The 12,567-nt window shown below is 40.3% G+C and overlaps 1 protein-coding gene across 1 annotated transcript; it reads left to right on the forward strand.

The window, feature by feature from the left end:
• Positions 1-9,971: 9,971 nt before the first annotated feature.
• Positions 9,972-10,547, forward strand: LOC123372493 (interferon epsilon-like). The gene has a single exon (XM_045020606.1). The coding sequence runs from the start codon at positions 9,972-9,974 to the stop codon at positions 10,545-10,547; it is 576 nt and encodes a 191-aa protein (XP_044876541.1).
• Positions 10,548-12,567: the final 2,020 nt, after the last annotated feature.

Genomic DNA, 12,567 nt, shown 5'->3' on the forward strand with positions numbered 1-12,567 from the left:
ACAGTCAAAACTTTTCCCTAGAGTAAATGAATTAACATTAGTGTAATTTATACAGCTGAACAGAGATAGTGGATAGTTTATCTCTTTGCTTATATGGGCCTGATCATTCTACTACAGCAGGGGTCGGCAACCTTTCTGAAGTGCTCTAATTTATTCACTCTAATTTAAGGTTTCACATGCCAGTAATACATTTCAACGTTTTTAGAAGATCTCTTTCTATAAGTCTATAATAAATAACTAAACTATTGTTGTATGTAAAGTAAATAAGGTTTTTAAAATATTTAAGAAGCTTCATTTAAAATTAAATTAAAATGCAGAGCCTCCCGGACCGGTGGCAAGGACCCCGGCAGTGTGAGTGCCATTGAAAATCAGCTTGCGTGCCGCATTCGGGATTCGTACCATAGGTTGCCTACCCCTGTTCTACAGGGTAAATGGCCAAATACCAAATGATTTCCATGGCAGCAGTTTGAGGCTCTTCCTGTCCTGTGCTGGAAATGGATTTGCAATTACATGGATTTATTTTTATGTGTTTCTACTATTGTTTATTTTTGCACATCTTCATAATCTCTCACATAGCAGTACTGCTGGGCAGTAGGTAATTGGCAGACCTTGCAACAAAGTACATATATGTGGAATTCTTAGGCACCTCACCAGCACTTTTCAGTGTGGGAGGGAGGGAAGTATCATTATCTGATGACCAAAATATTCTGACTTTGACAGATGTAGTCTATTTCTACGATTATCATCATTGCTATTAATTAATCTGTCCTCATGAGAACTATTTCTAGTATTCCAAGGCTTGAGAAGCTTCCTAGAGACTTTAAAAAAAATATGAACATACTAAAAGACCTGCGAGCTTACATGTGGAAAAGATATTTTCATTTAATTTATTGAGATCAATTCAATGAAAATTATATATTTTCCCTTTGTGTTTCAACTAGTTCCAATTTCATTTCAGCTCCGGATCCTGCAACTACTGAGGTTAAACCAGAAGGATGCAGTGGAATCCCTCCTCTCTGCTGATTCTTCCCACAGTGACTTCTAACACTCCAGAACGCTTGATGTATTGTGCAATACATTCACTCTATTACGAAATTCCAGCTGCACAAACTACATTTTATGTGATAATGTTCTGTTCATTTACTGTGTTTAAAATGCTTAGAATTAAGGATACTGATGCAAAAAAGCTTCAAGACAATTAAGAATTTTAAAAGAGAGGGTTAGACCTTAAACATTGTTGACATTAAGTGTTTGCTATATATTTCTATGGTTCAACTCTTCTCTGATCAAATCTCACGTCTGAACTGTAACATGCAGTATAACCACAGTATAACAGCATAACACAGGTTATAGGTTGGATATTAGGAAAAACTTTTTCACTCAGAAAGTGGTGAAACACTAGAATGGGTTACCTAGGGAGGTGGTGGAATCTCCTTCCTTAGAGGTTTTTAAGGGCAGGCTTGACAAAGCCCTGGCTGGGATGATTTAGTTGGGAATTAGTCCTGCTTTGAGCGGGGGTTGGACTAGATGACCTCCTGACGTCCCTTCCAACCCTGAGATTCTATGTGAACTGGAACAGCTTCCAAACAAAGAGGTGTGGATAATTTTCCTATAATGTTAGAACAAAGAGAGCGATTTCAGGTGGCAGCAAGAGGTTCTCTAGTTCTGAGAGTCCCTGTAGGAAAATGCCCAGGTGACAATCCAGGAAATCTTCCAACACATTTCCTGCTGCTTTTGCAAAATCGTTCCCAAGCTACCTCAGGCGGAAGTTCCATTCAGAGGGTCCAACATAGACTCATCAGCCAGCTGGTCATCTGGAGATAGGCTTGGTTGCAATGATGGAAAGTGGGACTCTTACCAGGAAGAAAGGAAGGACTTTCAGCTCACCAGGATGAAAGTGAAGAGATACTAATTATTTCCTCTAGCAGGGAAGCAGTTCAGCATCAGTGCCGGCAAGAGAATCCAAGTGGAATTAAACAGTTTTCAACCATAGGACAAACTCACAAAGAAGTTTAGAAATTAAAATAAAATTTTTAGAAGTACTAACCAAAATCAATTAACATTTTATACACAAGTTAAAATGAGATGCAATGGAATTTTAAAAGCTGTTTCTACTATTTATTCTATTTGTGTATTGTGGAAATATTTTCAGAACATTTTATGATATTTGTAACAGGATATTTATGTCAGTCTATTATTTATTGCTCTTATTTACATTTTATCTTAGATACATTTGAATAAATTATTATTTTATACAAAATGGCAACATATAGTGGTAGTCATTTGTATCAAATACCCATTTTTAAAAAATCCAAAAAAAACCTCTACTCTTGTTCAGCCTTAGAACCCCAAGCCCAGAAAGTACTTATGCACACGACTTATGGTATGTGACCCATCCCACTGATGTTCGTGCTTCTAGTTGGGAATATAATTAGATACATTGATGAATCAGTGTGCAAATTCACTGTACTTCCATATTTAAAGAAGTAGCTATGGAGTGAAAATTAGTCTTTCCTCTGTAACAAACCATGCACCAGACCTGACCTCTGCCTCTTTTTCCTCTGCTACTTTTTCCTTGGTTATTTTCCCCTACCAAATAACTTCTTGTTGTGGATGTTTGGTTTAGTAGATGTGTTGGAAGAGGCCAAACTACTGGGTGGGGGGAGAGAGGGCACCAATCACAAACAGTATGAACGCTCAAAAACACACCAGTTAAGTTAGCATTTAATTAGCTTGTTGATAACTCCATCAATCGGGTTTGTGTGCATTCACATACCACCTCCCCACAATACATTTACAAGCACCGCCCCCACCCATTATGTATGGGCTTCTGTCATAGGTCTCACCCCCACTTAGAGCTGTTGGGTTCCAAAATGGGGACCTGCACTGGTTTCCCTCTAAACTAAAAATCCTAGTTTAGATCTGGTAAAAGCTGCCACCACCCAATCAGGTACGTGGATTGGGACACAGTCCTTCCCCAAAATCCTTGGGGATCCCAAGAGCCCCAAATCCATGGAGTTCTTACACCCAGGAGAAATAAACCATTCCCCCCTGCTTCCTCCCCCCTCCCTTTCCTAGGAGGGATACCCGGATCTAACTACAGAGGGATGCCTCCCCCTCCCCTTTCCCTGAGAATCCACCCAAGGAAAGATCAGCCAAGTTCTTTACAGAAAAGATTTATTAAAGACTAAAAAGAAAGTAATTGTCTCTGTAACCAAGATGGAACAATACACAGAGTCTAACCTGTAAACCTGGAGAGAATTCCCCCTCCCCCTTTCTTTCTCAGTAAAAGCAAAGTAACAGCAAACAGAAATAAAGAATTTCCTTTAGCAAACACACAATTGCAAATGTAGAAATCAAATTATAAGACTAATCCGCCTTTCTAATTAATACTCACTATTGAATAGTAGGAACTACTCCAGGAGAACATGGAGACATGACTGGTCTCTCTTAGATCCAAAAAAAGAACACTAACAAAGAACACAGACAAAGGCTTCCCTCCACAGAGATTTGAAATTATCTTGTCTCTGATTGGTCCTCTGCTCAGGTGGTCATCAGGTACTGCAGAGACCTTAACCCTTAACTATCTGTTTATGACAGCTTCCATGAATGCTTCCCATTTGTGTATCCTTCACACACATTTGGTTCCATTATTTTTGAGTGAGCACAGCACAGACTAAATTCATTCTTGAGTGCACACCACAAACAAAATTACATGTGAGTAATGAGAGCAGGGATAGGACATTTGAATGAGGATTATCATAGTTTCTCTGTCACCTCTAAAATGCAGCTCCCAGTTTGGGGGAATGCGTCAGTCAGTTACTACCCAGGAACAATACTGAATTCTTCTGAAAAACCTAACTACCCCAAACCTATTCTGTGCTAGAGAGAAACTATTCTTATTCATGCCATCAGACCTTTAATAAAAAAAGGGCCATACTGAGTGGAGAATTCAGTTGAACTCTTTGACAATATCACTCGTACCATAAGGAGCACCAAATGCCTGTGGGGAATCCCAGCTCGCATTTCTTAAAAGAGAGGGAAACTCTGTAAATATCCCCCACGGAGGTTCTCCCACATCCTTCCAATGGTGGGCAGGAATGAGGAGGAGCAGGTTGGACCCCAGCCTTCCTCATGGAAATGGCTGTAGTTCCATCTCCACACTAAGCAGATTCTATGATTTCTGCACAGATGACAAAGGTCTCACCACTTTGCATTACCACCCATTACACTCTCTGCCCCCATCTTTTCAGTGTCAAGGAGTATTTTCCAGGGCTATGGAAAATAATCCATGGGGTCACAGGAAAGAAGGAATGATGAGTGAAGGCAGCAAACCCTACTCCACCTCAGCCCACATCACACATGCTTCCATGTGAAGCAGCTGAGATGCTCACACAGAGAACTCTATCGCTGCATGAAGCCTCTGGGGCAGGTTCTGTGCCCTTTGTAACTAACTTTCCTCAAACTATACACTACTTCTGTGCCTATGTGCTGTTGATATACAGATTTACTGAAACAGATTCTGTTCTTTCATTACCCTGTATTTACTTTGATGCCTTGGTCTTTCCTATCAGAGGGGTAGCCGTGTTAGTCTGGTTCTGTAGAAGCAGCAAAGAATCCTGTGGCACCTTATAGACTAACAGACGTTTTGCAGCATGAGCTTTCGTGGGTGAATACCCACTTCTTTGGATGCATCCACCCACGAAAGCTCATGCTGCAAAAGTCTGTTAGTGTATAAGGTGCCACAGGATTCTTTGCTGCTTGGTCTTTCCTGTTAATATTAATAGTATTCTTAAGGGTGGTTTAGGTTGGACATTAGGAAAAACTTCCTAACTGTCTGGGTGGTTAAGCACTGGAATAAATTGCCTAGAGAGGTGGTGGAATCCCCATCATTGGAGATTTGAAAGAACAGATTAGACAAACACCTGTCAGGGATGGTCTAGGTCAGGGGTGGACAAACTATGGACCATGGGGCAATCTGGCCCAGGACCCATTTTAAGCCGGCCTGTGAGCGGCACCAGCAGCTCAGCCCCGCTCCAGCACTCTGGCTGGGGCATTGGCGCAAGGTCAGACCAAATGGCTCAGCCCTGTTCCAGCGGGGACACTGGGTCAGGCCTGCACCTCGTGGCTCAGCCCCACTCTGGCCAGAGCACTGTGTCGGTTGATGTACCACATGGCTTCCAGAAGCCAGTATGGCCCCACTCCGGCTCCTACATGCTCCAATGGGACTACAGTGGTGGTGCCTGCGGACGGGGCAGAATGCAGAACTGCCTGGACGTGCCTCTGCATAGGAGCCAGAGAAGTGACATGCCACTGCTTCCAGGAGCCGCGTGAGGTAAGCGCTGCTCGGAGCCTGAACCCCCTGAGCCTCTCCCCATGCGCCAACCCCGTGCCCCAGCCCTGATCTCCCTCCTGCCCTCTGAATCCCTCGATCCCTGCCCAGAGCACCCTTCTACACTCCAAACCTCTCATCCCCACCCCACCCCAGAGCCCGTATTCCCAGCCGGAACCTGCACCCTTTCCTGCATCCCTGCCCCAGCCCTGGTCACCCTCTCGGCCTCCAAATCCCTTGGTCCCAGCCCAGAACACCCTCCTACACCACAAACTCCTCATCCTCAGCCCCACCCCAGTGTCCGCACCCCCAGCCACAATTTTGTGAGCATTCATGACCCATCATACAATTTCTATTCCCTGAGTTGGCCCTCCTTGGTCTAGGTATACTTCATCCTGTCAATGTAGGAAGCTGGACTCAATGACCTCTTGAGGTCCCTTCTAGCCCTATATTTCTATGATTCTTTAAAGAGTCTCTGTCAAATAATTCAAGTAAAAATGTTGAATTTCTTACCAGAAAGTACATTAGGAGCCTGGGGCTCTACCCAAATTTATATGAACAGAAACATTTTCATATTTTCTGTAAGGGAATCTTGTTTTCCAATTTCAGTGAAAATAGTTTTCTTGTTGAATTAAAACACACTTCCCTGCCATGATGGAAACTCCAACACAACAGTCTGTGCTACAGCATGTGAAAAGTGAAGTGTGACCACAGGAAGGTAAGGGGATTAAACAAACCAGAAGAATTTTCCAGTTCAAGCCGAGAGAAACACAAACATTAAAAGACAAGGGACCAGCAGTAATAGTGAACACTGAATTTGATTTAAAAAAAACAAACTTTGAATTATTACATCCCAGTGACACACATGTTAAGAACACATGATATGACTTCTCTTCATAAGCGCTTTTTAACCACATTGTAAACCACATCCATCCACGTGGGTACCTCTGTTGAATATGGATTACTAACTGCATTGTATTTTCAGATTTGTTGACAGTAAGCAAAGGTTTCTTTTTTCCAATGTCCAAGACACCAGTTTCCCTAGCACCAACATTTTAAGTGTTCTTTTTAAACTACATGAAATCTGAAAAGTGCAGATGACCCAATATTTTCTGAGGGCCACAGTTACTCCTGCATTAAGCAACTTTAAATATACCTACGCTATTTCCATCTCTGAAATGAAGCAGGGTACGAAGGAAAATTATAGGTTTACAGGAGGTTTTTATGTTTTGCAGTGACCATCCAGAAAATGAACAGTTTCCTCCTGCTGGTTAAGAGGATGAACTGTAGATTTACAAAAAAGTATAGTTTAAAATGAGGCTGTACTTTTAAAAGGAGATTGCTAAAAAAAAAAAAATCACACTGCGGGAGCACCATATTTAGTGTTTCTAATTGCTTTCTGCTGACATTGGCTCAGTTTTTAGGTAAAAAAGCCTTGTTTCTAACTGTCAGTTCAGCCTGACCAATCTAAGAAAAGGTAAAGGGATAGGACTATTGAAACTGATAAACTGAGGCAAAAGGGAAAACATCGTTTTGCAACTGAACAAAAATAATCCTGATTAAATTAAAACATACCATGTTGGTTAATCAAGCCCTGATGGAGAAGAAACGCTGGGAGAGAGAAAAACAACAACTAATGGAGAAGATATCATGATCTCAGGGCCCAGACAAGGGGACTATTCTCATTATATGTATTTCTCAGACCGTTTCATGACTTACATCTAGATCAGTGATACTCAGACTTCAGCTCGTGAGCCGCAAGTGGCTCTTTAATGTGTCTCCTGTCGCTCTTTGCAGCACATGATATAAAAACACTGGGTAATTTAATTATTAACCAATCTAAGTTAGTAACCAATCAGGATGCTTTTACTATGTTATGAACCAATTAATTTATCAACTTGCACTAAATTGTTAACTTATTTGCTCAGAAAATAATATATATTATATAAAAAAACTAAGTATTTCCCCGTCATACTGTTTAAATACGAATAGAACTATAGTATACTAAATGAATCAATGAATTCACACAACTGTGGCTGTTTTGGGTAATGTTAATCGCTAATTTGGATCCTGAACTACCGAGGTCTGACTATCACTGATCTAGATATAGAAGTTGTGCAACATGCAAACCGTATTCCCTTAACTGGAGAGAGAGTCTTTGCTGTGGTAACTGACAGGTTAACATGCACTACAGTGACAGTTGCAGGTAGAAGGGCTAGCACAAGCTGATTATTACTTATTATTGGTATTACAGTTCCCCGGGGCCCTATCAGTGCCCAGGCACATTATTATGGGTGCTATACAAGCATTCAGTAAAAGTGACAATTTTGGGTACACAGATAGTATTTTGAAGAACTATTGCTCAGTCATAGCACTGCCAATGACAAATTTCACCCTAAATCTGGAGATTTCATATTAAAAAGTTATTAAGAGAAATCAAACAAACACTACATTAAATGTTCAAAGAGCATAAAAACAAACTGTGTATGAATTTTCACACTGATTGGCAATCTCCCTTTAGGAAAAAAACTGCAATGTAAGCCCATTGGAAATCCCTTTTATCACCTCATTTGGAGTTGCTAATAGGAGTCTCTGTTCATTCCTCACAGTCAACAGCTGGCACCACTGCAGAAGCCTTTGCTTATCTTTATCTCCAGGTTTCTCAAAGAGTTCATAATGCGGGCCTAATCTTAAAAATATTGTTCTATGGACTATTTACACTCCTATTCAAGATCAGGTAATACCTTCGTGGCAGGAACACCAAATGCTTACAGAGAAAGGGAGTAGTAGGAACACATTTATAACATTTGAGCTGTCTTTAAAAGAATGTGGGAACTGTCAGTTCTCTGAAGACCACCATCCAGTACTCTATACCATCACCTATTCATGAAGCTCAGTCTGGGACCGGCTGGCTTAGAGGCATATAATACAAATGCCTATCCTTTCTTATGGTGCAGGCTTTTTCAGTAGCGGTGCCTATCAGCAGTTCTTTATTGCCCAAGTCTTTCTTCCTTCATTGTAGTTAAAGCCTACAAGTTGTATTGACAAAACACAATTACAGGGAAATAATGCTTTCATCATAGAAATCGATGAACCGATGGCTTCTGCACAGAACACAAAATCTTTCCACACAGAGCACCCGAGTGGCTGCATCACTTCTAGAGCTTTGTCAGACCTTCATACCAGACCCTATCAGCGTGGTTCCATTACAGCCACCCTGCCAGGGCTGCCCCAGGCTGGAACAATGGGTGCTGGGGGTGTGAAGCTTCAAGTAATAAGAGCGACCAAAAGCATGGTCTCATTCAGATAGTGGGTTAGCCCATGATGAGCTGGGGGCTCTAGGAAGTCTGCTCTCTCTGCTTTGTGGAAGGTCTTTCAAAAATTTGAAGCAAAAATCTCAAATTTCGTATAGAAATGCAGGAAAACTTGGGAGACTCTAACCAATTTAATATGCACAAAAATGTTTTCATCGTTTCTTCATGTGATTTTCTTTTTTTAAATTCCAGTTTTCTTGTTGAATTAAAACACATTTCCCTGCCATGATGGAAACTCCAGCACAACAGTCTGTGCTCGGGCTTGAGATCCAGAAAATGAACCGTGACCACAGGAAGTGAAGAGAATAAAGCAAACTAGAAGAATTTCGCTGCCCAAGCTGAGGGGAAGGGGAAAGAGAAGAAACCAGCAAAAATAATGAACACTAAATTTCATTTTTAAAAAATTACTTGAATTCTTTCATCCCAGGGACACACTTGGTAAAAAATACATAATGTAATTTCTCTGCATAACCTCCTTCTGACCACATTGTAAATCACAGTCATCCATGTGGGTACCTCTATAGTATGTGTTACTATACTAATTGCTCATCCTGTTTTATGAATTATACTCATTTTTCACAATTGTCAGCTACTTGGAGTGATCAACAGGACACGATATTCACACCTTTCCGCTGGATCTATTACTCAGCTCCAGTATGTATATTAAGACTTAGAAATAACAATGATTTAAGGTTTCATTTCCTCAGAGCATTCTATCTCCTATGGTTTCACAGAAGGAAGATAACGATGGTTTGTGTTGTCTAGATTTTAAATGTGCCTTCTAAATCAGAGGAAATAGTTAAAGTTGGGGAGATTTGCCAATATTTTTGGGAGGCCTAACCCTTTCCTCCCACATTTACTTCCTCCATGCCTAGAAAAATTTAAATATTCCTGATCTCTCAAATGAAGGAGGTTATGAATGGGAAGTGCACTGGCTGACAAATTGGAGGTCTTTTCCATCCCACTTTCAAATTGTGGATGATCTTCTCAAATTATAGAAATTAATGTATGATAAAAAGCCTGTGTGTATGTGGATCCAACATGAGTTAACAGGGTTGTGTATTGTCATGGGTGGTCTCTTTCACACAAAAACAGAAGGAGGAAACATGGTAAAAGAACTAGAAAATAGCAAGAAAAACAGAAAGAAAAAGTCTGAAACCTCGAAGAAGGAAAATCATGTAAATAGAAAATGATCAAAGAAACATTCTCCAACCAAATACTTACATTCAGAGACATACAGGAAAGACACAGCAATCTACGTAGGAGCCCCAACAAACTCCAGGCTCAAGGTTCCACACAAAGAAAAGGAGTGTATAGACATCATCATGACCACCAAGTGTTTGCTGCATGTTTGCCTTGTACTGCTCTTCTCTGCTGAAATCTCATCTCGGCTCTGTACTGTGCTTCACTTCCAGCAGAACAAAATGAACAAAGAGAGCTTGGAGCTTCTGCAAAAAATGAGCGGAAATTTCCCCTCACAATGCATAAATGAAAGGGCAGCTTTCAAGCCCTCACAGAATGTTGTTGAACTTTCAGTGTCCCAGAAAGAGAATGCCAAGGTGGCAATTCAAGAGATCCTTCAAGAGATCTTCAACATCTTTAGCAAAAACCTCACCCAGAGTGCCTGGGATGGGACATCCATGGTCAGGTTCCAAAGCGGACTTTACCAGCAAATTCAGCGGCTGGAGGCATGTTTGAGAACACAGGTGGAGAAGGAATTAACCAACCCAGAAAGTGAGGACCTCCAACTCACCACTCGGAGAGTGAAAAAATACTTTCAGGGGATAGATGCTTTCCTGAAAGAAAACCAATACAGCCTGTGTGCCTGGGAGATCGTTCGTGTGGAAATACCCAGATGTTTTGTACTTATTGACAAACTCACTAGAAGGCTTAGTAACTAAGGTACAGTATAGATCTTTTCCTTGGAGTAAATGAATTAAGATTAGTGTCAATTATACAGCTGAACAGAGATAGCGGATATTTTATAACTCTGCTTGTATAGGGCCTGATCCTCTTCTACAGGATCAGTGGCCAAATAGCAACTGATTTCCATGGCAGCAGCTTCAGGCTCTTCCCATCCTCTCCTAGAAATGGATTTGCAATTACATGGATTTCCTTTTCTGTGTTTCTACTTATATTTAGGTTTGTGATTCTTCATAATCTCCCATAGATCAGGTGCTGTTATGCACTACATAATTGGCAGTCCATGCAACAAAGTACATATATTTCGAATCCTTAGCCACCTCACCAGTACTTTGGTCATCAAATAATGATACTTCCCCTCCACCCCCAAGGTACACTGACCTCTACATATGTAGTATGTTTCTATTATGGTCATGGTTGCTATTTATTAATCTGTCCTCATCATATATCACAGCTTGAGAAGTTTCCTAGAGACATTTATAAAATATATGAATTGAGCATAAGACTTGTGAGATTATGAGGTGTGGAAAGATATTTTCATTTAATGTACTGATATTTATGCAATGGAAAATGTAGTTTTCCCTTTGTGTTTCAACCAAATTTCATTTCATTCCAGCTAAGGGTGCAGCGACTACAGAGGTTAAAACAGTTGGATGAAATTGTACCATGCAGTGGATTCCCTCCTCTCTACTGATTCTTCCCACAGTGACTTCTAAGACTCCATAATACTTGACCTTCTATTATGGAATACACACTCCATAATGAAATTCCAACTGCCCATATTACAATTTACATGATAATACTCTGTTGATTTACTCAAAGTTTAAATTGCAAAATGAAGGCTATCGATGCAAAAAAGTTACAAGAAAACTAAGACAGGGTCAGACCTTAAACATTGTTGACATTATGGGTTTGCTATATATTTCTGTGGCTCAACTCTTCTCTGATCAGATCTCATCTCTGAACTGTAACATGCAGTTTAACCACAGTATAACAACATAGCAAATGTGAACTGGAAAAACTTTCAAACAAAAAAGATGTGCATAGTTTTCCTCTAATGTCAAGCCTTGAGTGTCCCTGAAGGGGAATGGCAAGGTGGCAATCCAGGAAATCTTCCAACGTCTCCCTGCTGCTTTTGCAAAAATCTCTCCAAAACTACCTGAGGTGAGAGTTCCATTCAGCCATTCCAACATATACTCATCAGCAAGTTGGGCATCTGCAGACATGTTTGGTTGCAGTGATGGAAAATGGGACTCTCTTACCAGGAAGTAAGGACCTACAGTATCCCAGGATACAAGAGATACCAATCATTTCATAAAAGACAAGCAGTTCAGCCTCAGTGCTAGCAGGAGAATCCATATGGAATTATGGAGTTTTCAAATATAGGACAAATTCACAAAGAAGTTTAGAAATTTAAATACCAACATTTTTAGAAGTACTAACTGAAATCAAGTAATATTTTATATATGATTTAAAATGAGATGCAGTGGAATTTTAAAAGCTGTTGTTACTATATATTCCATCTGTCACTGTGAAAATATTTTCAGATCGTTTTATGATATTTATAACAGGATATTTATGTCAGTCTTATTTATTTATTGTTCCTATTATGTATTTATCATAGATATTTGTTACTTATAAATAAATAATTATTTTATATAAAATGGCAACCTATAGTAGTAATGATTTGAATTAAATACCTATTGAACCAAAAAGAAAGAAAAGGAGAATAAAAAAGAAAACTCTGTAATTGTTCAGCCTTAAAACCCCAATTCCATAGAGTACTTATGCATGTGACTAGGCTGACCAGATAGCAGGGGTCAACAATGGAGACAGGAGGTGGGGGGTAATAGGTGCCTATGTGAGAAAAAGACCCCAAAATCGGGACTGTCCCTATAAAATCAGGACATCTGGTCAGCCTACATGTGACTAACTTAAAGTATGTGAGCCATCCCACTGATGTTAGTGCTACCAGTTAGGACCGTGCTTAAATACATT

The sequence above is a fragment of the Mauremys mutica genome, chromosome 6 (assembly GCF_020497125.1).
Source record: "Mauremys mutica isolate MM-2020 ecotype Southern chromosome 6, ASM2049712v1, whole genome shotgun sequence".
Lineage (NCBI taxonomy): Eukaryota > Metazoa > Chordata > Testudines > Geoemydidae > Mauremys > Mauremys mutica.

What these genes read in the sequence shown, in the direction of transcription:
- LOC123372493 (XM_045020606.1), top strand. Translation starts at nt 9,972, where the DNA reads ATGACCACCAAGTGTTTGCTGCATGTTTGCCTTGTACTGCTCTTCTCT.